This window comes from Camarhynchus parvulus, chromosome 2 (genome assembly GCF_901933205.1).
Source record: "Camarhynchus parvulus chromosome 2, STF_HiC, whole genome shotgun sequence".
Classification (NCBI taxonomy): domain Eukaryota; kingdom Metazoa; phylum Chordata; class Aves; order Passeriformes; family Thraupidae; genus Camarhynchus; species Camarhynchus parvulus.
In genome coordinates, this window is record NC_044572.1 from 100,480,277 (window position 1) to 100,507,292 (window position 27,016).

General features: G+C 41.6%; 2 protein-coding genes across 11 annotated transcripts in view; one reads left to right on the top strand and one right to left on the bottom strand.

Moving 5' to 3' along the window:
• The window catches only part of PPP4R1 (protein phosphatase 4 regulatory subunit 1), a 63,427-nt gene extending 44,756 nt beyond the window's left edge, over positions 1-18,671 (top strand). For 7 of the 9 annotated variants that reach the window (XM_030965626.1, XM_030965608.1, XM_030965636.1 and 4 more), the window contains 10 exons: positions 3,919-3,987; positions 6,023-6,198; positions 10,328-10,423; positions 11,993-12,178; positions 13,640-13,801; positions 14,233-14,333; positions 14,694-14,814; positions 14,914-15,048; positions 15,871-16,012; positions 17,580-18,671. In XM_030965626.1, the coding sequence (XP_030821486.1) occupies positions 3,919-3,987; positions 6,023-6,198; positions 10,328-10,423; positions 11,993-12,178; positions 13,640-13,801; positions 14,233-14,333; positions 14,694-14,814; positions 14,914-15,048; positions 15,871-16,012; positions 17,580-17,743 (1,352 nt within the window). In that variant the 3' untranslated portion in view covers positions 17,744-18,671. The remainder of the gene's footprint in view (positions 1-3,918; positions 3,988-6,022; positions 6,199-10,327; positions 10,424-11,992; positions 12,179-13,639; positions 13,802-14,232; positions 14,334-14,693; positions 14,815-14,913; positions 15,049-15,870; positions 16,013-17,579) is intronic. The other 2 variants (XM_030965662.1, XM_030965653.1) reach the window with 1 other exon arrangement.
• Positions 18,672-24,610: 5,939 nt separating this feature from the next.
• The window catches only part of RALBP1 (ralA binding protein 1), a 32,856-nt gene continuing 30,450 nt past the window's right edge, over positions 24,611-27,016 (bottom strand). For both annotated transcript variants that reach the window (XM_030970882.1, XM_030970888.1), the window contains exons 9-10: positions 26,669-26,792; positions 24,611-26,441 (exon numbers count right to left, since the gene is read on the bottom strand). In XM_030970882.1, the coding sequence (XP_030826742.1) occupies positions 26,178-26,441; positions 26,669-26,792 (388 nt within the window). In that variant the 3' untranslated portion in view covers positions 24,611-26,177. The remainder of the gene's footprint in view (positions 26,442-26,668; positions 26,793-27,016) is intronic.

The window sequence follows — 27,016 nt, forward strand, 5'->3', positions numbered from 1 at the left end:
AATTGTCCTGTGTTACGAGTTTGTTTATCATGTGTGTTCATGTCTTGTTTCAGAGCAGGTTTCTGGAATTCTTTTTGTTTGTTTGTTGGTTACTTGACTGGGTGTCAGGAGATTTTCTGTGGAGTTGTTGACCAACATTTGTGCATTTAAGTAGAAGAAAACTGTTCCTAGGTTGTCAGCACCATGGATTCCCCCACTCTGACTTGGTCAAGGCTGTGTAGTGAAGCCCCATAAAACATTCCTCTTTAATCTTCTACTCTTTTTCCTCTTGCCTGTGCTCTTGTTATTCAGTCTAAATGCTCAAGAAGCTGGAATTTAACAACATGCCTGTTTCGATTTAGTAAAATTGCAATTTTAATTTTACACAAAATGCAAGTAGTATTAATTTTGCATGCTTGTCTCAAACACTGTGGCAAACATAGAAGTGGTAGATATCCAGACTTTAGTCTGAGTAGCTGACTCAATACGCATGTTTTGAATCTTAGGCTTCCTAAATTGTGACAAAAGGTAGGCTTGTTCTGGGGGTAATCCAGAAGATCAGAGCCCTGTCTCTTTGCTCATGCCAATATAATCTAAAACTGATGTTGCAAACTGATGGTATTAATATTCAGTCAAAAGCTTATCTTTAATCTGTTTTGATGGAAATTTTATGAAACTACCTAATTTCACAGATAATTTTGTTTCCAGTATACATGGCTTACAAATGGATGCCAAACAGCCCTGGTCCCAAATGGTCCATAGGGCCTTACCCTGCCTGCACTTCCCTTCTCTGCAAAGCTGGCCATTGTGTTTTTGAGTCTTGTACTGTGAGTAGGCTTTGCTTTGACAGCAATGACTGAGCAAGCTAGGAGGGTTTTTTTCCTCTCTTTATTTCTTTTAAATCCCTGTGATCTTTTTCTTGCACTTATTTTCTTCATTGGCTTGCTGTCACCTAAGTCCTGGACTCCTGCTTCCATGCTGTGCTCCTGTCTTTATTGCTGCATTCCCAGCCAAAGGATGGGAGTGGAAGATGCTGTGTTCTCTGTGGTGGGTAAGTGGAGGCCTGCCATACTGGAGAGCTTCCATGGGTACACATCTTCTGGCTTCTATAGCACATTGGCCAAGGATCCTGAAGGCGTGACAAGATGAAGTGATGAAGTGTGGTTTGGGAATGGGACTGCAGTGTATGATGTTTTGCATGTGTCAGTAGGATAAAGTTGTTCAGATGACCTTGACTGTGGCTGTACCTTGCCTCTCTATGCTTGACTGTGCAAATTCAGCAGCCTTCTTTTGATGTGGGGTTTTGGTTATTTCTTTTTTCTTCTTTTTTTTTTTTTTTTTTTTTTTTTTTTTTTTTTTTTTTTTTTTTTTTTTTTTTTGCATTTTAGAAATTTATGAAAAGAAGAAAATTAATTCCTGTTGTGTGGAATCATAATGGCACAGGGTTTTTGCAGTTTCTTAAGATCACACTGAATTTTTATTTTTTGACTCTGCAGGATATCTAGTGATGGTAATAGGGTGCTGTTCTTCACTGGTCAATCAGAGGAGGTTGATGATTTCTATTTTGCTAGTTGGTTTCAGAGCCTGTCCCTGACAGCTGAGGCAGATGTGGAGATTTGGTGCTGAAGTTCAGCCAGCAGTTATTCTTTCTGAGTCAGAAAAATGTGGTTTTGTTGGGGTTTTCTTAGTGGTTTTTTTTGTTGTTGTTCCTTCTCCCATCACCCTCTGCTTTGCACTGGATGTTCATCCCTAGCAGCTACTATATGTATTCCCCCTCCTATTTCCTTTTTTATTTTCATTTCTCTTCCTTTCTGGGTTTGACATTCCTCTGCTTCACATGTCTCACTTCACCCTTGTGTGTTGTGTGACTTGCTTCTCCCCTCACCGTCTTGCATCATTATAGCAGAAATATTGAGAAAGAATAACTCAGTTTTTATCTGAGGAGTACCTGAGTGTACCATGCCAATGGGGAGAGTCAAAGGAAAGGCATCACCAGGTCGTGCAGCCCAGAGTATGGCATGTTCAGTGCATATCCCCATCTTCCAGATGTCTTGGATGCCAAACACTAAGGGGTTGCTGTTTACATACACACTGGTCGTGCTTGTGTGGTTTGGGTTTGGTGTTTTGTGTTGGGGGTTTTTTTGGGTAGGGGGGTGGGTAGTATTGGTTTGTTTGGGGTTTTCTCAGTGCACCTCAATAGAGCGGTTTCTGTTTCAAGCCTTAGAACTTTGCTTCAAGGTGTGGAGACTGATGAGATCTGCAGCAAAACCAGGTTTTTAACGGTAGTCAGTAACCATTATAGAATAGTTTTTTCCCTAATCTTGTTCTCAAAAAAGGATAAACTGCTTCACCTGTATCTCACTCTTTACCTTGGGGTTTTCCTTCCAGAACTAGCTTATTGCCAAAATGATAAATCTGAGCAATAGGTGGTTGAGCATTCAGCAAATGACATAAAGAGAGCCTGTCTTCTCACAGGCAAGCTGCTGGCTAGCAGAGCTACACAGGCTGTGCAAAGTTAAGCACTGCTATTGTAATCCCTCTTGAGAGGACCTTTCCAATCCACTGGCCAGACACCTGGAAGGTCTCAGGCTGGGAGATGGGAACCTGCACGTTCCTGTGAAGTATGCCGGCTTTTTAAAAATCATCACAGGGAGTTTTTTCAGGTCACATTTTTCCAGTTCCCTGAGGTTGCTGCTGTCTTCACTTCCTTCAGAGATTGCTTTTCTTTCCTCAGATGTTTTTATTTCTTTATTTTTCTTTCCACAGACATTTTCTTCAACTGCCTTTATCTTATGATCTGTGTAAGAAAGGGCTAAATCGTGTAATGTCAGCTTTCCTTAATATTATTTGGGGGAATAGAGGAAGCCTGATTTGCAGGCTGCTGAGGCTAACTGTGGCCTAAGTCCTTTGCCAAAAGGAGACCTAATATGGACAAACCAGCCCAAATGTGGGGTCAATTGATCCCATTCCCTTATAAGAACAGTAAGTTAGGTTCCTAGCGCTGCCTGCAATAAAAGTCTAAAACATGTTGTTAATGGAACAGGTGAGGAGTAAGTGGAGAAGAAACTGTTCTTATGTTTCAGTTACTTCCTCTGTGTACCCATTACAGCCCATAGCTTTTGCCTCTGAGTAAGAAGTAAGGGTAAGGAAGGCAGATCCTTTAGAAAAAAGAAAGAAAGGAAAAAGAAGAAAAAGAATAAATGAAACATCAATGTCTTCTAGTGAAACATCAGGAGAAACAGAAAACAACAGTAAGGTTTATTGAAAGGACAGAAATTCCTGAAAACAAGGAAATTCAGTAAGACCAGATAAAATATGATTTAGAATTTACAGATTGGATTGTACCAGTTATTTTAGGATGCAGGTACAGTAGCCAAGACTAAATACTTTTTTGTTTAAAAATACATCTCCCCTGAAGCAAAAGTTGAAGAGTTAATTCATGTTCTAAGATCCAGTGAACATTGACTTTATCTGAGCAATACAGTTCCCTGACTTGTGTGCTTTATGCAAAGCTGACCTTTACACTCCAAGTTTTACTGATGGTAGTTGTGAAAGCTGGTTAGCCAGAGATTCCCTTCTTGAAACATTTCTCTGTCATTCACAAAAGGAGAAGCCTTATCCTTTGCTTGAATTTGAAATGATTTTCTGCAAACCATTGCCTGTCTCATGTCAGTAGGGAATCTCTTTATGAGAGATAAGGAGCCGCAGCGATCCTTGGCTCTTCTTTTAGCAAGGACCTTAAGATGTTTATGGACTTCAGGACATTCACCTTTCAGTGAATGGCAGCACTGAAGTCACAGATAAGCACTGAAAGAAGGCACTTGCCAGTCAATGACATCCTTGGGAGTTTAGCTTCTCCTGTCCTTCACCCTCACATCTTGAGATTGTAGAATTGACAAGAAGCTGAGGAAATGCACATTTTTGTCATATTTCTTCTAGGTCAGGCAGAGGAAGTCAGGACAGGTGTTGTCTCCATCCCGTTAAAGCCCCTAAGCAAGGGCAGTCCAGGTATGCAGGCCGACAGTGGGGCATGGGTGGGGAATATGTCTTGGAAAATTCCCAATACCTGCTGTAGATACTTTTGTTGTTAGAAGTAATCTTTGTTAGCTCTGTGTGGATTTTTCAGAAAATACATAAACAGTATTGAAGCAGTATGTGTTTACCTAGTCGGGGTAAGCTTTCTTCACTTTTCAGTGAAGGTGAGAGGAATGCACGTTTTTCATGAAGTTGTCCTTCATGAAAGGCATCTTCAAGAAAAATGTCTCAATGTGCAGCAGAATATAATTATTTTCCATTTTCTTGTTTGATTTCTCTAAAATAGTTTGGAAATAAGCCAGGCATTTCTTGCCCTAGCATAGCCACTTATTTTGCCTGGTATTGGGGGTGATTTATTTAACATTGAAGTTTTGGAAAAATTTATTAACCTTGATCTTTTTTATTCTCATGGTCTTAAAGTACACAAGTTTATTGTCAGTGAAGTAATACTTGAAGAGTAAGGTTGTGTCAGTCTTATTAATATTCGAAACAGTAAATTTCCTTATTTTTATATATTTATATGTAAATTATAATATATATATTTAAACTATACTTTTCACATGTTTTATAGTGGAAGTATTAGTGTTTTGTTGGTTATACTTTAAGTTTTTAACAGTTTGTTGTTCCTGTTTCATGTTGAGGGATACACTAATACAGCAATAATATCTTTGGGTTATTTTTTCAGAAATTGAACAGAGTTAGAGAGTTAGCATTGCGTATTTCAAAAAATTGTCTTTATTCCTGCTTATCTGAACCCACAGTGTGTTTTCCAGTTTTTGCTAGATTTTGCTAAGGCTTCTAATCTCAGATTTTGCTGAGTTAACAGTTTTTGTTTCTTGTAACAGCTGTATATGTGTATATCTGTTTCTTCTATCTACAAATGAGTCCAACTTTCTTTATTTAGTACTTGTTAACAACCATACTGAAAATGCTGGAGGGAGTAATTCAGAATTCTGTAGTTTAGTATGGCAATGCAGGATTAAAAAGAAGCATATGGGTTGTCATGTAATTTCACAGTGAACATTTAAGAAACCTTGGAAGACAAAATCTATGAGGAACAGATCTTCCGGATGACTGGATAAATTTAATAAGTGAGGAGATAATTCCTCCCTGCGTTCTTGGAAAGAAGAGGAGGAGGAGAATGGCAGGGTAGATTAATCTGCACTGAATTCTGTGTCACTTGCAACTGAGATTGCCCCTGGTATCTGATCTCAGGTCAGGCTATAGCCAAGGAGCATTGCTCAACAAAGCTTTTTCTAATTGGCAGTAAACAGAGGGATGGAAAGCAGAGTAGCCTCAGAACTGCTGGATCTTTTCCAAAAGAGTAGATAGCAGAATATGAAGTGCTAATGCCTTTTTTAGATGAATAAGAGAATATCACACAGTGCAACCTTCTTATTTGTTTGGAGGATCCAAGAAGGCTGAAGTATTGGGTCTGGCATCTTTCTATATGGATCTTGCTTTAGAGTTGCTATTAAAATGTAAGAATTTAATGAGCATATGTGGAGGGAGAAACAACCTCTCAGAACTGAAATCCTTTGTATATTACGAAACCTGTTCTCAATCTTTGTTTGAATTACTTCGTCCCTCTGTCTCTTAGTCCCACTGCCCACAAATGACCCAGTCTGTGAGTTAATATTCGTGGAATATTCTGCCCCAAAAAAACTATTTGCATCATTAATATTTACTAAAATTGTTAAAGAACTGATGCTGCCACAACAGCAGTCTCCTTATTCGTCTTGAGTTATGGGGTTTGTTTGTTTATTTCAGCTTTAGGGACAAATTTCACTGGACTATGGTTTGGTTGAGTACCCTAGAAAAGGAATAGTCTTAATCTAGCACTTAATTTGTCCCTAGTTTGGGATTTAACAATATGATATTAAGTTGGTGTACCTCTCCTCTAGTTCCTCCACCATCTTTCAGTTCTGTCTAAAAGTTGAATTTGTGGACTTGCTAAAAGTTTTATTACAGTTTAGTCTCTCATGTGTTTCTCTTTCGTGTACTGCAGCACAAGTGGAGGTGTTGTCTGCTGCACTCAGAGCATCCAGTTTGCATCCTCAAGACGAGACAATGGCCAGTGTTGGCAAGGGAACAGATTCACAGACTGAACTAACCATCAATGACCAACAAAGTTTTAAACCTATACTGGGTGATATTGTGCCTTTAATTGGTGACACTGTCGAGGTAAGAGAGTTTTGTACTTTATTTTTTCCCACTAGGATTTTCAGGGCTCCAGTAACAGAGCTGTAATTTGCATTCACGGGATGATTGCAGCCAAATGCTTTCTACTTTTGGCTGGTGTGGCATTCCCTTTCGTTGGATGCTATTGAAATGCTAGCTACTAAAATAAAATTGCTTGTGTTGGGTGCTTTTGTTTTTGCCAATTCTGTGCTTGTCCATGTAAATTCTTTAAACTGTTTCTGTTAAAATCTCTGTTGCAGAATATCTGTTAAAATCTCTGTGACTGTTGCATTTGCAGATGTTTTAATGCTACCACATTTTATTAATGTGAAAGTGCCTTGCTTAAAATAGATTCCCTACTGATAATGAGTGAATCTTCTTCTCCAGTGCCCTTCCCTGAACCTGTAGAACGAGATGCTTTGTTCTCATTCTTTGCTCCCTGTGAATTGGTTCATTATGGTTTACTGGTCTGCATCAGAGAAGTGCAGGACCTGCAACTGAGATGTTGTGTGGACTGCTGAAATATTCTAGCAGTCAGTAACATCTTGAAGTTTTTTGCATTTACGTCTTAAGATCTTCTCCCTGTTTCCTACCTGACTGTAGTTCTGGCATTTGATACTCTTTTCTGTTCTTTTCTGTGTCAGGCCAAACCCACTACATTTACTGCATATAATGCAACAAGCTCAGGTGGTATTAAATGCTGTTGTGTTGCAGATAGCAATGGTTCCAAAATAGGCTCCATAAAACAAGAGCAAGTGATTTGTTGAATCCTTCTACTGAAATTGTGTTTTCCAGATGAAATTTTGACAAGCATCTTTGAAATGTCTAGTAGTTAATACCAGTTCAGTATAAAATATTTTCATTCCTCTTGAATTAGAGCAGTATTTCTTGATGGCATTTAATTAACTTTTTCTCTAAGCTGTTGGACTACCATCTAGACCAAAAACATACAAGGAGTTCAGGAATGTGACATTTACATGGTTACTGCTGCTGATACACAATCATAATTTAACTCTACAAATGTGATTTGTTTTAAAAACACCAGCCTGCCTCCAATTCCTTTATGTCAGGCTCAAAATGCTTTTTTTATTCTAGGATCTCTTCTTTCTAATGCTTACCTGAAATTACAGCGTACATTTATCCTCCATTCTTAAGAATTTTGGGGGGTGGTGAGGGTGGTGTTTGTGCAGAGAGACCTGTCCTGTGCTTTATGTTTTTGTATGCAGAGTATAGTGCTGACAAAAATTTAAGAACCAGTCGCATCGCTGGTATATGTTGATTTTGCATGTTTCAGTTTTATGCTTTAAGAGGATGCTCCTAATCTGTCAGTTTCTTGTTTGCTACTGGCACTGAATCAAGTCCTCATTTTACAAGTGAGCAGATATTATAGAGGTGACCTAGAATTCTGGGAATCAAGCTGTGATCTGTTGAGCAAGTAGACTGTTGCCCCTAGCAGTGAAGAGACCTCTGATTTTCACAGGTGGTTGTTGGGGTTTTTTAGTTTGGTCGGGGTTTTGTTGTGGTGGTGATTTTTTTCTTCTTGTCTTTTCTTGAGTTTTTTTAAGTCTCGGTATAGCAATGTGTCAGTAGGGCACTGGACACTTGAGAGAAGTGAAGCTGTCGAGCATTTTATATTTGAGTGCAGCCTGCACAGTTCTGCACGTACGCCAGTAAGCAAAACCACGGTCTGCTTGTCCTTTGGCAGCTGTACTGGTTCGTGAAGGAGTTAATGCTGCATGTTAAAGAGAGATTCTCTATTCAAATGAAAATAAATGATGTAATGGAGTGGACCAGTAAGATTTCTGGGACATGATGAAGCTTGTTTGTTGAGGGCAGCTGTTTATTTTTTCTCAGGAGGCACTGTTTTTATTTTTTTTAGGTTTTGTGTTCTTTATAAGGTTTGCTAAGGGGATGTGTATTGGAATCTGTTTTTATTTGGAGGTAGAGGAAGAAAGGAAACTGGGCTGAAACCTTCTCACTCCTGTCTGGCACAAGTACCTATTTCTAGGTACTTGGTACTTGTGCCCAGTTTCTAATAAGAATAGGATGGATGCCAGGAGGAGATGGACCCCTGACACTGGCCTCTTCTTTGTTTGGGCCAGCTGCTCCCTCAGGAAGCACCAGCACTGCCTGTCCTGGTGTGCAGCCCTTGACACAGAGCAGAGATTTTGGAGCACAATCCCAGAGCTCTTGTTATGCAGCCAGGGGAGGCTTAGCCTTAGAGATCTGCAAGGCCATGGCAAAGATTTTGCATTTGGTACACAAGAAGCTTTCAGGCTAAACCCTGCTGAATTTTCATGTCCTGGCTCTCTGCAATGCACACAAGTTTGGTATGTGCATGGAAAAAGATGGAACTTCTTTTTCAGTGGTGAAGATACTGCATAACCTAAATACTGACTGATGGCTGTTGTTCTTCTCTACTGAAGCTCTTCCTCTCTGGAATGCATATCTAACTTTGAAAGTGGCTGAATAAAAACGTTCCCATCTGTTGACACCCTCCATTATATTCAGTTGTTTGACTGGTTCAATCCATAAAGTATGATTTTTTAAGCTTAAGCTTTTGGAACTGAGCAGGGAATGTGAGATGGAGTCTTGTCACTTTTATTGTAACAGAATGGATGACCGACCTCTGGTCCCATGCAAACTGGCAACTCATGGAAAGTACTGTGGCTAGGGTGTACTGGCTGCCTCATAATTCCATGATTTGCAAGACATCAAAGCTGGTGACTGGCAATGCTGAAAATAATCTCATTTTCAGGGGGAAAAACCCCTAGATAAACAAAAGGCTAAAAAAGAGTGAAGGAGGAATTGACTGTCAAACTAAAAATCCTGCAGAAGCAGTTTCCAGAGCCTCCAGAGGTTTTATAGTTGGAGCTGTGTGCTGCTGGACACATTTAGTTACGGAGTTGCTTGCAAATCTGTTTTTTCCTTGAGTCTTTAACACCTTCTTGCTGCTGCTTCCTAAGCCTGACAGGTGACGTGGACTGCTGTGCCAGAGATATGCAATTGCCTCACAGCTCTGCCTGTTCTTTATCACCTGTAATTATACCTCGGCAGCTAAAATTGCAGCCCAGTGCTTAGATGAAAGTAGCTTGTGGAGAAGGAAAAAGCAACTGTCTGAAGTCGAACCAAGGAAGACAGATTGTATCCTGGAGGCATTTTTTGGAAGAAGTTTATAGTTTGCTGGAAAATTCTCGTTGTCAAAATGATCTGAGCAGCTGGTGGAAGTAGGCATGTTCTTGTTGCTTGTGTTGACCCTAGGAGCTCACCCTGCAGCATTTGTGAATAGATAGATACCTTGGCTCAAATCTAGCAAAAATGCCTTTGTCCTGTCCCAGCACACAGCAGCCTGATGAACTTTCCAGATATTCATTGCATTCTGCTTGGAATTCATGGTTTGTTACACGAAGCCTATTGTATTTGGGGAGCTGCACTTGTAAGGAAAGTGTCGGTGCTGCATCCCTCCAGCAGCGCAGCTCATTGCAGCCCATCACACCTCTGCCACTCCTCAAGGCCCAGATGTGTAGCCAAGGTGCTAAAATGATTGCTGAAAATGATTTTAATTGGACTGCTGAGAGAAGTTACAACTCTTGTCAGCAGCTGTGGCCAAGTAGGACTCAGTTTTATAAGGTGAAGCTTATCCAGAGAAGGTTATAGAATAATCACCTCCAGGAAGGGTGCAACAGCATGAGTCTCATCAGGTTCTGCTCTTCAGTGTGAGGGTGGCTTTGTTTTGACCATTTTCTAGCACAAATCCAAAGCAGCAAATCCATCAAAATCAGCTACAGGTGTTTTCTTACTTTCCATTCAGGGTAGAAGCAATGGGACCCATATGTTAGCTATATTTTCCTTAATGCAGTCTCAAAAGTACTCCTCTCCTGTGATTTTCATTCCATAAGAACCAAAATGGAGCTGAGTAAGAGGAGCTTCTGTTTGAAATTGAAAGCAGATTTATCTTGCAGACTTTTTGGTTTTGGGCTGCAGCAAAATTGTATTCGATATTAAAACATATATTCCTTTAATCTAAGAAATAGACTCTGAGGCGAGCACAGCACTTCTTGATGTTAGTATTTCTTTTGTGTTTAATCTCAGGGTTTCTTTTATGTGACCTTTTATTTTCTTTTTTTCACAGAGTATGGATTCTACACTTCACTATATTCATAATGATTCAGATTTGAGTACCAACAGTAGTTTCAGCCCTGAAGAAGAAAGAAAATCCAAAGTGCAGGTAAATGACAGTGACTTCTGGTTTTCTTATATGTAGCAAATAAGTGAAATTTTTTAAAATATATATGGGTATTTCCTTTATCCCCTTTTTCATTCAGTCATTTCTGACATGATCTAGTTTCTATTAAATACCTCTTAATTAAGTAGTTTTAAAATAGTCCTTGTTTCCAGAGTCAATGGCTTCATTTAGCAGTTGCTTCTGTTACATTTATGCATGAGAGATGACAATATTATTTTGACATGAGATAACAGTTGTCACAGATCTTCAGGCTCTTGTTTCATTTGGTTTAGTTTTCGCTGGGAACCATGCTGTAGTGGGACTTAGGTTATTGAGGGAACAGGATGGTTTTTTTATTACATGTTTTGAGAGGAACCACCCCCACCCCTTGACAGCTTTTTTCAGAACAGTTTTGAAAGTGTTTCATTAAGCTGGAACTGCCTCTGGTATTTTTTCCAAAAGGTATCAAGGGTTTGTAGTTCCCTAGTCTGGTATTGCATTGCCACTGTGCATCAGTGTGACTCCTTGAGCGGGAACCTCTGTCCCTCACTCGTTCTTGTCAGTGGAGCTGTTCAGCAGCTGTGTTAGGCAAATGCTCCTGTGCACCCCTTCATAGAGTCAATCCCTAACACAGCTGAAGCAAAGGCAGTAGTAACGAGGTTTTCACAGAATTTTGGGTCAGATGCTTTGATTCTTCAGTGGACAGAAGGATAGTTCTTCACCAGAGATCTCTTTGTCTCTGGAGAAGCCTCTTTCTCCCTGTTGACTGTTCAGGGAGTTTGGAAGCAGTATTGAACACACTGTAGTCTGCTCCCTCCATTTCCCTGCCTCCCCAGGGCATTTTAATTTAGTTTTCTTCTCTCCACCTTTTCAAGATTTTGAGAGAATTCAGAAAGGTTTTTTTGAGCAAGTCACATCATTTGCTGTTTTACCTGTCTTTATGGATGACTTAAAATGGCCAATTTGCACAACATGTCAGCCTGAGTGTTTGCAAAGGGTAGAATGCAACTTTCCATTTCCTAGGCTCCCTAAGGAGACTTGTCCACTTGCTCCTCTCTTGAGTTGTTTATTTTCAAATAGTCCCCGGTCATGTTATTGTTCCTTTGGAACCTTTTGGTGGAACTTAACAGATACAAAACTGTTGTGTGTCGCAGTAGGACATGAAATTAATGACACGCAGAAGCTGAAACATCTAAGGTAAAAAGAGCATAGTTTATTTCTGACTCTAATATTTATAGACTTTCAAAAGTGACCATGGATTGGAGGATGAAATTGCCACCTCTCCAGTCACACTGGGCAAACCAACAGTCCATCAAATTTCTCTTCCTCTAGAAAGGAATGCAAAACAATCATTACTTACATGAAAAGTGTGTGAGAAACTCCATTACAAAAATGTAAACGTCAAAAGGCTTAGAAGAACAGGGTTGTGCTCTTATTAAGACACTGTAATTAAATAATATTCTATAATTGTGGGGAAAAAAGTGGGGGAAAAAAGAGTGCCCTGGAATGGTAGTGAGCCTTATGAGGAGTAAGTGAAAATGGTGTGGATTCTGTGCCTTTCTCCTGCTGCAGGATGTTGTACCTCAAGCCTTGCTGGATCAGTATCTCTCCATGACTGATCCGTCCCGCGCACAAACAGTGGACACCGAGATTGCCAAGCACTGCGCCTACAGCCTGCCCGGCGTGGCACTGACCCTGGGCAGGCAGAACTGGCACTGCTTGAAGGACACCTACGAGACTCTGGCATCTGACATGCAGGTGAGCTCAAACAGTGAACAGTCTGAAATTCTGAGATGTGACAAAGACTAATTGCAACCTGTGTAGTGGTTTCTCTTGTTCACTGGATGTTGGGCTGCTGTGCTTTTTACACGGAGCTTCCCATTCCATGGTGTTATTCTACAAGGAATGATGGTGCAGTGGTTGTTTCAGAGGAAGCAGGGGTGTGTGGTGCTCAGTCAGTAAAGAAATGGGCAGGTTAGAGTGGGAGATGGATCTCCAGTAGGAAAATGAGGACAGGTTTCCGATTTCCTGTGCATGCTTGAGATCTTATGGCAGTGTCTGGGAGCCTCCTAGGTTTGAGGATTTGGGCCGTGCTGCTGTGTGAGCAGACGTGCCCCTGCAGGCATGTCTGGAGCTCAGTGAGTCAGCCTCACACCAGGCCTTGGTGCCACATCCAGTTAGTCATACAGGAATAACATCGCTATCACCATGCAGCAGCACTGCTGCTTTAAAAACAAATCCTGGAAATAGCAGCATTTTCCTTGTTGTCAGGTGGTAAGGAGGGTGGCTTTCTGCATTTTGTGGTTTACAGTTGTTTCCCAGACCTCCTTTGTTTCCTTTTTTGGAGATGCCCTTTTTATTTTTTAAAATATTCTCAGACTTCTTCACCTCTCTTGAACTTGCTGCTTGCTCTGTGAGAGCAGCAGTTCTCAGTGATACATTGTGAGTAATTTTATACATGGCTATTGCTCATGTTTTCCAGGCTGCTTTACAGCCATTAAAAACAACCAGCTAATAATTTAAAACACAAATAAAAAGAAATTGCCCTATGTGCAGAAGTGTCCAGAACTTATCACCAGTCTAATCTGAATTATGATTGGATCCCCAAACCATGGCAAAAGAACAGTGCCCATGCTAATTGGAAAGTGCTGGCTAAAGAATAGATGCTATTTTATTTTTAAAAGAATTACTCAAATTAAACAACATGCCCTCACTTTAGGGTATCTGAAAGCTCCACTGGTCCTTGGGCTGCTGGGCGCCAAGTGTGGAAGAAACTTTACCTATTATGGAAGCTAAAATATCCCAGCTGAAATATTGTGGGATATATGTCTTACTCATTTTAATTTTAAAAGCAGAATGAGACAATAGTAGCATGAAACTAATTTATGCTGAAGAATTTAAAGCAAAAAGTAATGTGTGCTAGAGCACTGATGTCAGGAATACTATTTTGCTTCCTGGCACCTGGAAAATTAAAATATTTTTATGACTTATATTTGAATAGTTCTTTGATATTGAGGTGGAAGAAATGATACCTTGTCATTTGTCTTCTCTTCCTTTTTTTTTTCGTTTTAAATTTCCAGTGTAATTTTCAGTTGTTACATGAGACACTGTAAAGATATTTGTAAGTAGTGGAATTTGCTGGGAGTCCAGCTTGGATACTGACCCTCAGGTTTGCCTGGAGCACTTTGGATCAATAACATTGATTTGTTTGTGTTGCAGTGGAAGGTTCGGCGGACACTGGCATTTTCCATACATGAGCTTGCTGTCATCCTTGGAGATCAGCTTACAGCTGGAGATTTAGTTCCTGTCTTCAATGGCTTTTTGAAGGACCTAGATGAAGTGAGGATAGGTGTGCTTAAGCACTTGCATGACTTCCTGAAGGTATGTCTGTGTTCCTACCCATGTAACTCTGTGGGAATCTCTGCAGATATCTGTTGAATACTGGGATAAATGTTTCAAGAGATGTGTTGCTGCTACTTGATTTTCTCTGAAGAGCTTTGTTCATGTTTATTCAGTATATGATTTTTTTTTTTGGCTCTAATCTGCCTACATGACTGACTTGTCAAATTTCTGTAGAGGTTTCTTTGTAACTGCCTCATTTCTGGAGCTGAGAGACACAAATCCTAAAACTGTCTTTACTATTCACGCCTCCTTTCTTAGAGTAAAAGAAGAGACTCATCACGTTTTCTTTTCTGTAGTGCCCCATGTGATTTTAGTCTTAAGCATTACACAGTTTAGCCCAGGAAAGTTCTTGCTCTGTCTGCTGATTGTAGCCTGTAGCTCTTTATATAAGTTTCTATTTACTGTTTCAGCTTCTTCATGTTGACAAAAGACGAGAGTATCTTTATCAGCTTCAGGAATTCCTGGTGACTGATAATAGCAGGAACTGGCGTTTCCGTGCTGAGCTGGCTGAGTATGTGGTTTTTAGAATGATTATTTTTGTTGTTGTGGATATTTAAAGATGTGAAAATCATATTATAGATGTTTTGCAGTGTTATTCCTAATTTCATTTTTGATTAGTAGATGGTCCTTCTCCTCCTCCACGTCCCCCTTGCTTAAAAATTCCCAGTAGTTGTATTGTCAGCTTGACATTTGGAAGTGACCCACAGTCCAGATGATGATGGCAACTGAAAAATAGATTCTGCTTCCCAGTAACTTCATTATGGCCACATTGCATATTTGATAAGTGTTGTCATATAAATGATGGTACCCAGTTAAGCTGTATTTTTTCTTACTGTGATATACTCTCTTTGGTTGTTCTTCCATCTTGTAGGCAGCTGATTTTGCTCCTAGACCTGTACAGTGCCAGGGACATCTATGACTACCTGCGGCCTATTGCTTTCAGCCTCTGTGCAGACAAAGTGTCCTCTGTCCGCTGGATTTCCTACAAGCTGGTAAAGCAATCTGAATAAATTTAGGGGTCAGACTTCTGAGTGTTGGTGGTCAGGAGGTAATTTTTTATTCACTTTTTTTCCCCTTCTCATTTCTTCAAGGTTAGTGAAATGGTGAAAAAGCTGTACATGGCTTCAACGCCAACCTTCGTGATAGACCTCATGAATGAACTTGTTGAAAAGTTCTGTAGATGCCCCAAATGGTCTGGTCGGCAGACTTTTGTCTTTATTTGCCAGGTGAAATGTCTTTTCATTTATATTCTGGGGGTTTGGGGAAGTTGGGTTGTTTGTTTGCTTTTTGTTTTTGTTTGAGTGGTGGTGGTGATCAGAATTAAGGGGACTAGAACTCTCCAGCTGTCCATTGGCATTATACTGGTGAATATTTGAGAGCATTGTTTCCAAGGGAGTAGTTTCATGGCTGTTTTTTTCTCTGTTTCTCCATAGATGAGCTTGACTGCATCTTTAGCTCAGCATATAAGCACCAGGTCATCAAATCTGATATTGAATATAGAGCACAAGTGTAGCAAAATAATGTCTGAATTGGGAAGCTACTTTGTTGCTCAGCATGAAGTGAGATTGGTATAATAAATCTTTAGAAATCAATGAGTAGGTGCTGCCTGTACCTCTTCAATCAGCTTGTGCAGCTTGGTCAAAACTAATGCATTCTCAGCAAAACCAACAGGAGTTTAAACTAGCTGGGATCCCAAGGAAATGGTCAAATTTGGAGGCTGTAGCAGAGGTGCAGACTGGGAGCCACTGTGGCTGCTGCCCACGTGGACAGTTCTTTAAAGTGTTTGGAGAAATGTGAGCTTTGAGCTTATTTAGAGAATTGTTATTGCTATTAACCATTTTTGCCTCAGTATAGTATGTAGTTTAAACAAAGACTACATTAACTGTGAGAAGGATTATAAAGGTCTGTTTTCTCTCCTGTTTTCAAGTGGTACAGTGATTAAAAAAAAATAAAAGGGAAAAAAGGGATTTCCAGGTTTCTGATTATGTGTTGAGATTTCATCCTCCCTGTGCTGAAATGTAATGAAATTGCCTCTGTGTTCCTGCCAGACTATCAGTGAAGATGACTGCCTGCCCATGGACCAGTTTGCTGTGCATCTGTTGCCACACTTACTACACTTGGCATCTGACAAGGTTCCAAATGTTCGAGTCCTTCTCGCAAAAACATTGAAGCAAACCCTTTTAGAGAAAGGTTAGTGGCAGGAGGAGTTGCAATGGGCTGACTGCATAGGGGTTTTTTGTCCCTCAGTTTTCCTAAATATAGCTGGGAAAGAAGAAGCAACATCAGATGTGGGATGCTGTTGCTTTCACTGTGTCTTTAGTGTGAGATGTTACCTCAGCTGACATGGAGCTATGACCCTGTTATGGTGTCCAGCCTCCTGTTGTGTAGTGCTGAGGAAATGAGTTCTTGCTCATATGCCAGCCTATTCCTTTGGTGTCATTTTCCATGAATGAGCTACTTGGTAGAGGTGTCATCAGAAAGCACAAGTGAGCAACTAGCATCTGTGAAGCTGTTGAACAGTGCCCTTTATTTAGTTAAAAAAATAAAGGTTTATGTTCTGTGCAATAAGAATAAGAAAGAAAAATATACACAAATATAAACGACCATTTGCTTTCTCACTGGGAGAAGAGATGGCTGTTGTTTGGTCTTTATATTTTATGATAATAGTGGGAAGAAAGCTTCTCTGGATTCTCCTCAGGGAAATAAGACATGCAACTCTCAAATCGCAGAGTGTGCTCAGGAAAGCATCTCCAGTGCATTGCAGGTGCCAGAAGAGTCAGCAGTGCTCAGAGCCCAAAGCACTCTAAAGGAAAGCAGCATTAGATGTATTAGCCTATTCTCTAAGACAGCAGAGTGTCCATACTTGGAATACTTCATCCATTTCTGGTCACTTCCAGTCTCAGCACCATACACTGGCTTGAGGACTGCTGAGCTGTTGGGAGCTGCCTTGTGCATGCTGACTGAGGAAGCATATGGAGGCAGCTGAGATGCATCAGCTGATGGGCAGATTTATCTTCTGTTAACTGTGCCAAGGATGTCACTGTTCTTCCTGCTGTCATGTGGCATTAGTGTTTTTTGTGTCCCCCACATGGATAGTGCACCTCCCTTCTGCATTGCCACTACTTAAACTTATGGCAGGTTGTCTCTGCCTCAGAGGTGCTCTGTGTATGATTAGGGAGGGTGGATAGGTTGGGAAAGGCAGATTTAAAAAATCAATTCAGGAGTTTTTAAACCTCAGATCTCAGCTGATCTTCCTGTGAGCCATTTGTAGTTACATTGCTTTTATGCACCTTGTGTTCTGTAGTTCATTGAACGTTGGAACTTCTTCCACTCTTATTTCATGTTATCTTAGGCCTATCATTGGATAATTACTTGGCAGGGCTGGCAGGGAAATGGAGTGGCATGGCCATGGCTTGATGGTATCTTTCCTCTGTCACAAATACAAGCACTCTCATCTGGAGTTGCTTCCAGGCTTTTCCTTCCTCTTTGGCCATGGAGTTTGTCACCCTTTTATACTGAAGGGCTGTACTTGAGCAACATCATTAGAGCAACTGTACTCTGAAACATTAAATGATTTTTTAAGGTGAATTCATAGATATATTTGGAAGTGTCTTGTGTGCCTGCTCAGTATTCCAGTTGGACTGTAAGAGTGCACTGTCCTCTGAAATTGTGTATTTTCTCACAGGGTACACCAAGGCTGGCATTGAAGTATCTGCTGTCCTTTCCTCCCATAAGTTTTGTGCATTTTCTCTTACAGAGTATTTCCTGAATTCTGCCAACTCTCACCAAGAAGCTGTGGAACAAACAATTATGGCTCTTCAAATGGATGGTGACAGTGATGTCAAGTATTTTGCAAGCATCCACCCTGCCAGTACCAAAATTGCGGATGATGCCATGAGCACTGCTTCATCAACTTACTAAGTTCCCAATGTTGCTATAATTAAAAAAAAAAAAATTAAACCAACTATCCTCAAATGCTTCTAAAATGGTTGATTTAGAGCAACCTCTTTGGAAGAAGGGATTTCTTGCCAGATTTAACAGGTGGATGTTATCTAAATGTGATAACCAGGGATTTTAAGTCAAGGCAAAGTAAGCATACCTGTGTCAGCTTGACTTTAGAAAAACACTGCTCAGAGGATTATTTTTGCCACCGAAGCCTTAAATCTTCTGTCTTCCTGAACAAATGAAACTTGAATTGGCAGATCATTTTCATTGTAGAAAGGATGTGATGATTTCCAGAGACCTGCATTGTTTCTCCTGAGGAGTTAACTTAGCAAGTATTTTCTGTAGCAGCTGATGGGCGGGATGGCCAGAGAGGCGAGTTTGTACAGGGACTGAGACCTCCAGTATTAGACCTAAAGTTTTTATCAGTCAAGGACTTGATTTGTGTGCAGCTGGGCACACCCTTAAGTGGGAATGGCTTTGATGTTTGTAAATGGGAAAAGTAGAAATTTGGATTTCTCTTAAGGGCTCAGTGCTAACACTAAACTAGAATCTGATTTTAATCCTTAAATGCAGCATATTGCTGTATCCATTAGCAGAAAACTTTGCTGAGTACCTGTGTCCTAATTATTTTCATGCTGGTCATGACCTAAAGGAAATTTATTAGCACATGTACTTTAAGTCAGGTATTTTTAACTTGATCATGATCAGCTCTGAAGGTGCAACTTTTTTCTTCATATACTGTACATATCTGTGAGCCTCCTTGGAGTGCTGCAGTCTAATCTTGTTGTTTAAAAGCTGTTGTGATACAAGTTGTTCTCTACTTGTCCAAATAAAATTTATTAATAAGATGGAAAGAAATCTTGTGACCTTTTTAAGACATTAAAAAAAAAAGTTTGAAATTTAAGTGGACTTTTTCTTTCAGTTTTCTACACTTTGGTGGCTATTTCAGGGGCAAGGGGTTTGCTTAATGATCATGAAGAATTCTGCATTTTGAGATGGAATATGCTACAGCACATATGTACTTTGACCATGTTGTTGAGGTTTTGCTGGATTCTTCCATGTGTCCCTTTCGCTTGGGAACCTGTTGCCTCCAGCCTCAAACGTCATCTTGGCTGGAAGTAAGTCTGAAGATGCACCTCAGTCAGATTTACAGAAAACTGTGAGTTCAAACTGCCCTTAACCTGCCTGCAGTCCATTGACTACTTTCCTTTCCTCTCATTTAACATTACTGATCCAGTATCTCCTTCTGTGTCTTCCAGGGACAACTTCCTTAAATCACCTTTCTTCCAGCCTGCAGAACCCAAAGTGTGAAGCTTTTTTCCCCGAGGAAGTAGAAATGGCTGTGGCAGCTTATCTTTGATGTGTTTTAGCAGAACATTTTCACTTATCAGTCAGGTACCTGATGCCCTGGCAGTTGAGCCTTAGGGGGATATCTTTTTTTCAACTCCTGTTTTTTTGGAAAGTAGATTATTCTGCAGTTTCTTCTCTTGTAAACAGAAGGTTGCTATTTGCTCCCCAGAGGCTGTTTTTGTACTCCTTAGCACAGCCATGGAAGTGGCTAAGATGCAGAGCCATCTCTGTCTGCCTTGAAATGTGGTGGGTTTGGGTTTTTTTGAGGTACGTTTGATTTTCTAGATTGTAGGGTTTTTTCTTTTATGCTCGAGGATTTTTGCAGGATTTCTTTATTTATTACTTTTTGTAGATGTGTGTTTTTCATCTGCTTTTTTAGTCTGGATTTTTAATATATAAGTATATATATTTTTTTTTCTGTGCATGTCCCTTTTCAAAATTGGCAAAATGCCTGGAGGACTAGGCAGGGTGACAGCGCTGTGCATGGCACCAGGCTGTGTGGAAGCAGGGAGCAGTGCAGCTCTCCCTGCTGCCCTAAGGAGAGCACCTGAAAGTGACTCATCTCCCAGGCCAGATGGTTCCATTTTAGCAATATGCATTGAGGTGCAGTCGATTTCTGCATTTTGTTCAGAGAACATAAATCCCATCATCTGAGGGGTTTTTTGCCTTGTGTGTAATGACAGTTAAGTTGTAGTTGAATTGTGTGTGCAGTTCCTGAGGTGAACAGGACCTGTTGAGACCAGGGGATAGTCCAGGCTATCCTCTTGACTGTGAATGGAGCACAGTATTCACTGGAGGAGTATGGGGGTTTAAATCCCAGAGTTTAGAGTCTGAAATTAACATAGCCCAACCTAATTCCATCACTGTACTCATGTACTCTTCCACTAGTCCAGTAAAATGAAGGATTATATCTGATCCCTTTAGGTATTTTCTAGTTACTTCAAGGTAAAACACTTCTGTGTTGAAAAATGAGACAACTTTTGGATGCTTTATTTATGCAGTAGTGGTTCAGGCCTAGGAATCTGAGAGAGTGTTTGAAGCTTTTCCTAAGGAGGATTGAGTGTTTTCAGTTTCAGAGTGCCTGAATCCCCCTTTCATGTAACAGCTGAAGATCATCAGTGAAGAGGAGAAATGGCTTTGTCCTTTCTCCTCCACCCAGCATGTCATGGATCCATCCCTTTTTTTTCCTGCTCTGTTTGATGATTCCCAAGAAGCAGAGGGGAAGGAAAGGCTTGCTTTATTGTCAGCATTTCCCTAGAGCATTTGATCTACAGCCTGAGGGATGTGGACTCTATTGCTGAACTCTGATAAGGGATTTTCTCATGCCAGAAGTGTTAGCAGTGCCAATAATTCAGTCTTCATCGTGTCCCTAAGGATATGGGGTTTGGGGAAATGTGCATCCTTGCTCTGAGCACAGCTAAAGGGCGCTGGTTCTTCTGTGGAGCAGTATCAGGGGATGCTGCCAGACATCCTGCTGAGTTACCTCCTGGGTGCCTTTCCTGAGGAAAGATTTGAGCTGTGTACCTCAGTTGTCAGGATTTCCTGAGCAGAAAGGGAGGTGGCTCCCCAGCTGCCATCTGTTGGTTCATGGTTTTCAAAAGCTGTACCATCACTCAACCTTCACCTGCTTGGTAGAATACCAGATTGGTTCTTCACAGGCTATTTTCATTGTTTGCCATTTAATCTTTTGGCTCACTCATCTTGCATTTTCTTCAGGAGAATTCTTCACAGGAAACTCCTTTTATTCCCATGTCCTGCTTGCAGCTCTGCCTTACTCCTGCTCGCTGTTTTCCACAGCAGCCTCTCCCTTCAGTTCTTTCTCCCCCCAGGGACCCATCAGGATTTGGTATGGCCATTTCCTCGCCACACTTGCCTGCAGATTTCATGCCAATAAAACTGGCAAATGTCTGCAACTCTGTAGAGGGGGGGGTTTGTTTATAACCAAGACATGGGCAAGGCTTGGAAACTGGGTTTGTTTTTCTGCTCTGAATGTCCCAGATGGCTACTGCACAAGTTCCTGGCCCCGTGGGTTCATTAGGACAACAGAACAGCAGGGTACTTGTTAGAGCCTTGTTAGTGCTCAGTCCCTTGTCCCTGTACTGCCAGAGGTCAGGCTGCAGAGGTGGCTGATTGGAACTGGGAGTGGAGGGGCAGGAGGGCAGAGTGTGTCCCATGGCTCAGGCACTCTCTGACTGAGTTCCCTCCTGCTGGCAAAGACTCCTGTTAGTCCCTTGTCTTTTGCTGGGGAAGCTGGTGTACAGCTCACGTTTTCTGACCTGGTTTCAGCCCTTTGTTGTGAAGGATGAGGAGTCTGAGGCAGGCAGGTGGGCAGAAGCTGGTTGTATATTCCATTTACACTGTCCTCCCTTTTACTGATGGGAAGGGTTTGTCTACCTGTCTGTGCCACTGTGGAATGGCTATTTGAAGTGATTAATCATTTCTTTATGTGCAGAGTTAGGACTTGCTGAGAGACTGCCTTAAAATATGACAAAGTATGACAACTTCATTTTGCATGATCTTCTCCCCCTGCCCGAGTGCCTTCAGATTCTGCCTGTTAGTTTTAATTAACATTCTATTTAGATCAGAAAAATAAATAAAGAGCCCAAGTTAATGGGATTATTTTAGGGTTCAGTTGCTGTTGAGGTCGGGCTACATCTAGCTGATTAAAATACCCTGTCACTTAGCAGAGATAAACAACCAAATGTTTAAACATCTTACAGCTCTCTGATCATTGTCTGCTTGAAATTCTGTGACCCATTTCTGCAGACATATAGTAACGTCTCTGTGTGGGAAATGCTTAAAGGGAAAGGGATTACCTGCAGGTGCTTTGGGACTGTGACTGTGACAAGTGAAGGTACTGAGCACACTTCTCTGCATGTTTTTTAGCAAGGCTGAGAGGAGGAGAGATGCACTGTTTGAACATCAAAAGGAATCTCATTTATTTTTCAATCAGTCTGGGTTTGTGGTGTAAGAAAAACCCAAACTCAATTTGAGTAAGGTACCGACAAAGGCACAAATGGGGCCAAGCCATTTCTCTTGTACTGGTCACTGATCTCATGGTTTCTTCTTCTGGTCTCTTGGCTGAGGGTTTGGGGTTTGTTTTTAGTTTTTTCCAGTCACCTCCTGGATCTTTGTGCCTGGCACTGTTTCCTGTAGGCAGTGCTGTCAGCAGAAATGTCTTGCCCCCATCTCCCTCAAGGCCCTGCACTGGGATAAGCACAGGCAGTGACTCTCAGTAGTGGGAGTGTGCAGCAGTGGGAGCTCATTGGGACTCCCAGGCACATCCCCTGTCTGCCAGCAAGTGGTGTTCAGTGGTGCAGAAACGTGGGATGCAGTATTCCCATCTCTCAAATCAAAATGCTGGGATTGCAGACTGCCATGGTGACCTGCAGAGTTGTAGATGAACAAGGCTATGGCTGTGCTCAAGGCTCCCTTCCCCCTCCAAGGACCAGCTGTGGTTCCTCTCCTGGACTAGGGAGTTCAGAGAAAAGGCATTTGGGAAGGGGAAGGTCCATGCAGAGCAGCCCAGTTTGCAGGGTTGGTCTGAGAACTCTTGTGGTTCGGATGGGGAATTTTTCCAGGCTGTGGGAGCAGGGTTGTCTGGTTTAGTATCATATGTTAGTGCAGTGTAATCCTTTGGCAGAGCTTCCAGCTCACGCTGTTAAGGCAGCAACACAAGGAACTCCAGAGGAAACGTGGCAGCAAGTCCTTTGTGTCAGCAGTGACAGTGCCAATGCCGAGTGCTCCAGGTGGGGCCTGTCCTGACAGGTTCTGTGGGTCTCCACCTCTGGGAGAGGGTGGGGCAGCAGCCGAGGGCTTCCTCCGAGGGACAGGAAAGACAGCAAGACAGCCATGCTCTGGCGCAGGGCACTGTGCTGTGGCTGCTGCTGTTGGGAGCGTGTTTTAAAGAACACAGTGGAGAACTTGTGCTGTTGGATATAAGGCATGTTTGGTCTGGATGAGGCATTTTTCCTTGTGCAGATGAAGCATTGGGAGTAAGAGCTGCTTGCTGAGAAATGAAAACCTCGACAGATGAAGTTTGGTCAGATCTTTTTGGCAGAGGTTCAGGTTGACGTTTTAATTGTTATCTATTTTTTTAATTGAAAGAAATTAGCTTTACATGGTCAGGTAGCAAATTCTTGACTTCAGTACAGAGATTTTAAAAATTGCTAGTTAACTCATTAATCTGAGGGGACAGAGAAATAAAAGTCCCCCCAGTGCTAGTGTAGGAAAAATGAATAGAGGTGGAAACCTTTTCTACAGGAGTCCTTTATGTCCATGGTAAAGGACAGTGAATTTCTGGAGGCCCATCTAACATTTTATTTTTTTTTTTGTTATCCTTCAGTAAATAAAACAACTCCAGTTCTTTTTAGCTGTTCAGACAATACCAGTTCACTTCAGGCTGCTGTTTGTCAGGTAAAAAGTAGGAGGGAAAAATCCTGCTTGGTGTGCCAGATGTCTGAGGCTGTTCCGAGTACAGCTGCAGTATTTCAATGGGTATAAAAGCTGTTGTGATTTCAGTAACCTGTGGGCAAGCCCCCCTTTGTGTCCTGCCTCACTGGCACAGGAATCCCAATGATTGTTCATATGGTGCTTCCTGATCCCTTGGGCTTCTGACTGTTGGATGTGACCGATCTGTTCCGGGCCTGTGTTGGAAAGGGCTGTCAAAACAAGCCAGGTGTGTCATTGTCACCCATCCCATCACCTGGGCCACCTCCACTGGAAGTGCTCAGATTTTAAGAAGGAAGCCAATGGGCCAATCACTCACAAATGTTAAGTCCAGAACAGTGGAATTAACATTGTGAGTCTGTTCCTGCCTCTTTTCAGTAAATGTAAATCAGTCTGGCATTTTGTCCAAAGGGTTTGACAGAGATTCTGCTGCTGCACTTGGCACACACAGGCTCTAAGGTGTTGCAAAGAGGCTTATTTTAAGTCAGCTCAAACGATACTTTGATTTATAGAACCTGATCCTTTAGGACATGTATGTGCTTTATGCAGGTGGCCAGGCTGCTCAGGTGTTTTTTTATGGCCCTTGGGATTGAGAAATATATAATGTGATCTGAACAGCACACTCAGATTATTGTGCTGTAGTTACTTTCCACTTTATTTGAAATTAGCTTTGGCTTTTTTTGGCTAATGATTCACAACTGCCACATGCAGGCTTTCAAATGGCTGCTGCTCTGTGGCTTTTCACTGCAGGGAGTGGGGTGAGGAAGCTGCTTCTGTGCTTGGGGTAGTCAGGCCCCTCTGCGGAGAACGAGCAGGAGCCCAGCCCCAGCCTCACCTGTGCTGAGGCACAGAACAATTCAAATATCTCTCAGGTGGTTTGCTACCAAGTTTCTGCTTACAGGAGCTGTGCTGCTGCAGGGGCAGCAGCTCCACCTGTTTCAGACCTTACTCTGAGTAATTTTTCATAGAAACTTCTCAGCTGCAGGCACCCACCTGAAAAGAGTAACTCTGATCTGAATTATGAAGTAGATGAAGGAGAAACTACTTTCAAATGGCTGTTGAATTTATTTGCTTGATAAATACAATCCTAACAAAATAAAAGTTAACCAATATTAAGAGATTTGTCTGAAGAACATTAGAAAAATCCATGACAATTCAATAGGAATTAGTGTGAATTAAACAAACAAACAAAAAGTTTAAATATTGCCAGCAAATATAAAATGTATGTAACGAAGGCAAGGGAGAATGCTTTAGTTTACATTTGTAATCTGATCACATTTTCTGTGTTTATAAACTTTTTTCCAAATTTTAAAAAAATACTATGCTGTTTTTTCTATAACATATCAAAGCATTATTTGTACAAAAATCAAATCATGGCCAACGATTCACAACAGTGCAATAGATAAAGAATACAACCACATCCAACAGGTGCTGAAAATAAATATCCAGATTAAAAAATAAGATAGCCTATATGCACTCTGTGGAGTTTCTGTCTATACTATGGATTGAGGGCTGAGTCCAATGAGCATATCCGAAACATTAAAGGGCCCTTAAATGCCAGTGTGGGTGGAGGATTTTGAAGGGCAGAAGCATTAAAAACAGCTAAACCCAAACCAAGTCCCTGGTAGTGGTGGTTGGTTTGTTAAACACCAACAAGAGGAGGCTATTGCTGAACCCCCGGTGCCTCTCGTTGGCGTGGCTCTGCAGGCTCCTTTGGAATCCCAAGTGCCTGGCATTTGTGCAGGGGCAATGCTGTATTGCTTGGTCAGGCAGATTCGTCCTAAAGACATGACCACTCCCATCCCTGCCTACAAGCAGTGGCTTTTTCCAAGAGATGGAAACATTTAAAATGGATGAAGACAAAGCGCTTGGCTACACGGCAGCAGTGTGAACAGGTAACCACGCATCATTAACCACGCCCCTCAAACAGGAGTGATGGGCGTGGTTAATGATGAGTCAGTGAGTTACCTACACCGCTACAGGACATGGACATTTCCATTATTCAGGGACATAAATAACATCTCTCAAGTTTTTACACTTATTCAGTACATCTCAGAACAGAAATGAAGCTTAAGGGCATGTTAGGTAAACATGATACCCCACAGTCTCCCACCGTTTCAGCCAACCCAGAATAAATTTAAAGCTCCCTTGTATATAATCTGCATCAGAAAGGTATCAAAGGCACAAGCAAGAAGTGACTAGGTTAATAAGCAGAGATAATGGTGAATGAAGATGAACAGATCCACAAGGCAAATCATTAGTAAGTGTAGGTGGGTTTTGTTTTACTGAAAAGGAGATCTTCCAATTCTGCTCCAGTGAATGTAAATAATGATTTTGGTTTGAAATAAAACTGTTACTGAATTATTTTGAATCACCTGAAGGAAACCAGTCTTGAAATAATCTGATACTAACTGGAAAACTCTTCTGGCCTCTCCAAACTCACCTGAGTCTGATGAGTAGAAGCCACAAGTATTAGAGACAAAAGTCTCCAGGGCTTAAAAGAAAAGTTTCTTTACAGAATGTACACAGCCACCAATAATTTGTGCAGTTTGACTCAAATTACAGTAATTTGCACAGTTCGGTTGATTTTGTGCATAGCCAAGGAGCCGGATCAAATGGGAGTTTCTTTCCTGTCTTTACTTGGGGATGGCTTGACTTGCTGCTCCTTGCTTGCTTTTGGCTGCTCTTTGGCTGCTTTTGTCTCCAGGACAGTGTCTCTCTGCTGCTGGGAAATGCCCCCACGCTTTTCCGGCTCCTCTTCCTCCTGGCCCTGCTGCTCGGATTTTGCGCGCTGCAGCAGGCGGAGCTGCACCCGCAGCTCGATGATGGCCTCGCGCTCCTCGTGAATCGCTTGGTTCAGGTGATTGTTCTTGATCTTTTAAGGAAAGGGAACAAATGTCAGGGAATGACAATATGTTCCTCTGACACAGCAGTGCTGTAGCTCAGGGGTGTTTAGCACTGCTGGCCCAGGCAGCAACAGGGACTCACGCACAGCAGTGATTTAAATGCTGGGCAAAACTGATGCACACAACCAGTTCACACCTGTGCAATCACATAAGCACCACAGGAGAGAACCAGTGAATGCTAAGAACCAAATCCTACCTCCAGTTCCTCGTTCTGTCTCTGCAGATCCTCCAGGATGACCTGCAGCTCTTCCTCATCTTCACTCTCACTTTCACTCTCGGAAGAGTATTCCTCGGTTTCACTGCGGCCGTGCTGCTGGCGACTGAAAGAGCAAGGGCAAATTCCACTTTAAACACTTCCTTGAGTCTGCCAGAACTGTGGCAACATAAGAGACTTAACTTTCATCCCCTCAATCATCTGCCAGTGGTTTAAAGAGCAAAATCAGACTTCCCTTTCAAAGCTTAATTTAATAAAGCAGTGATTTCATAGGGGGATTTTTTTAGTGCACAGGGTCAAGTTTCCTTTAGATCATAATTCCATTGTTAA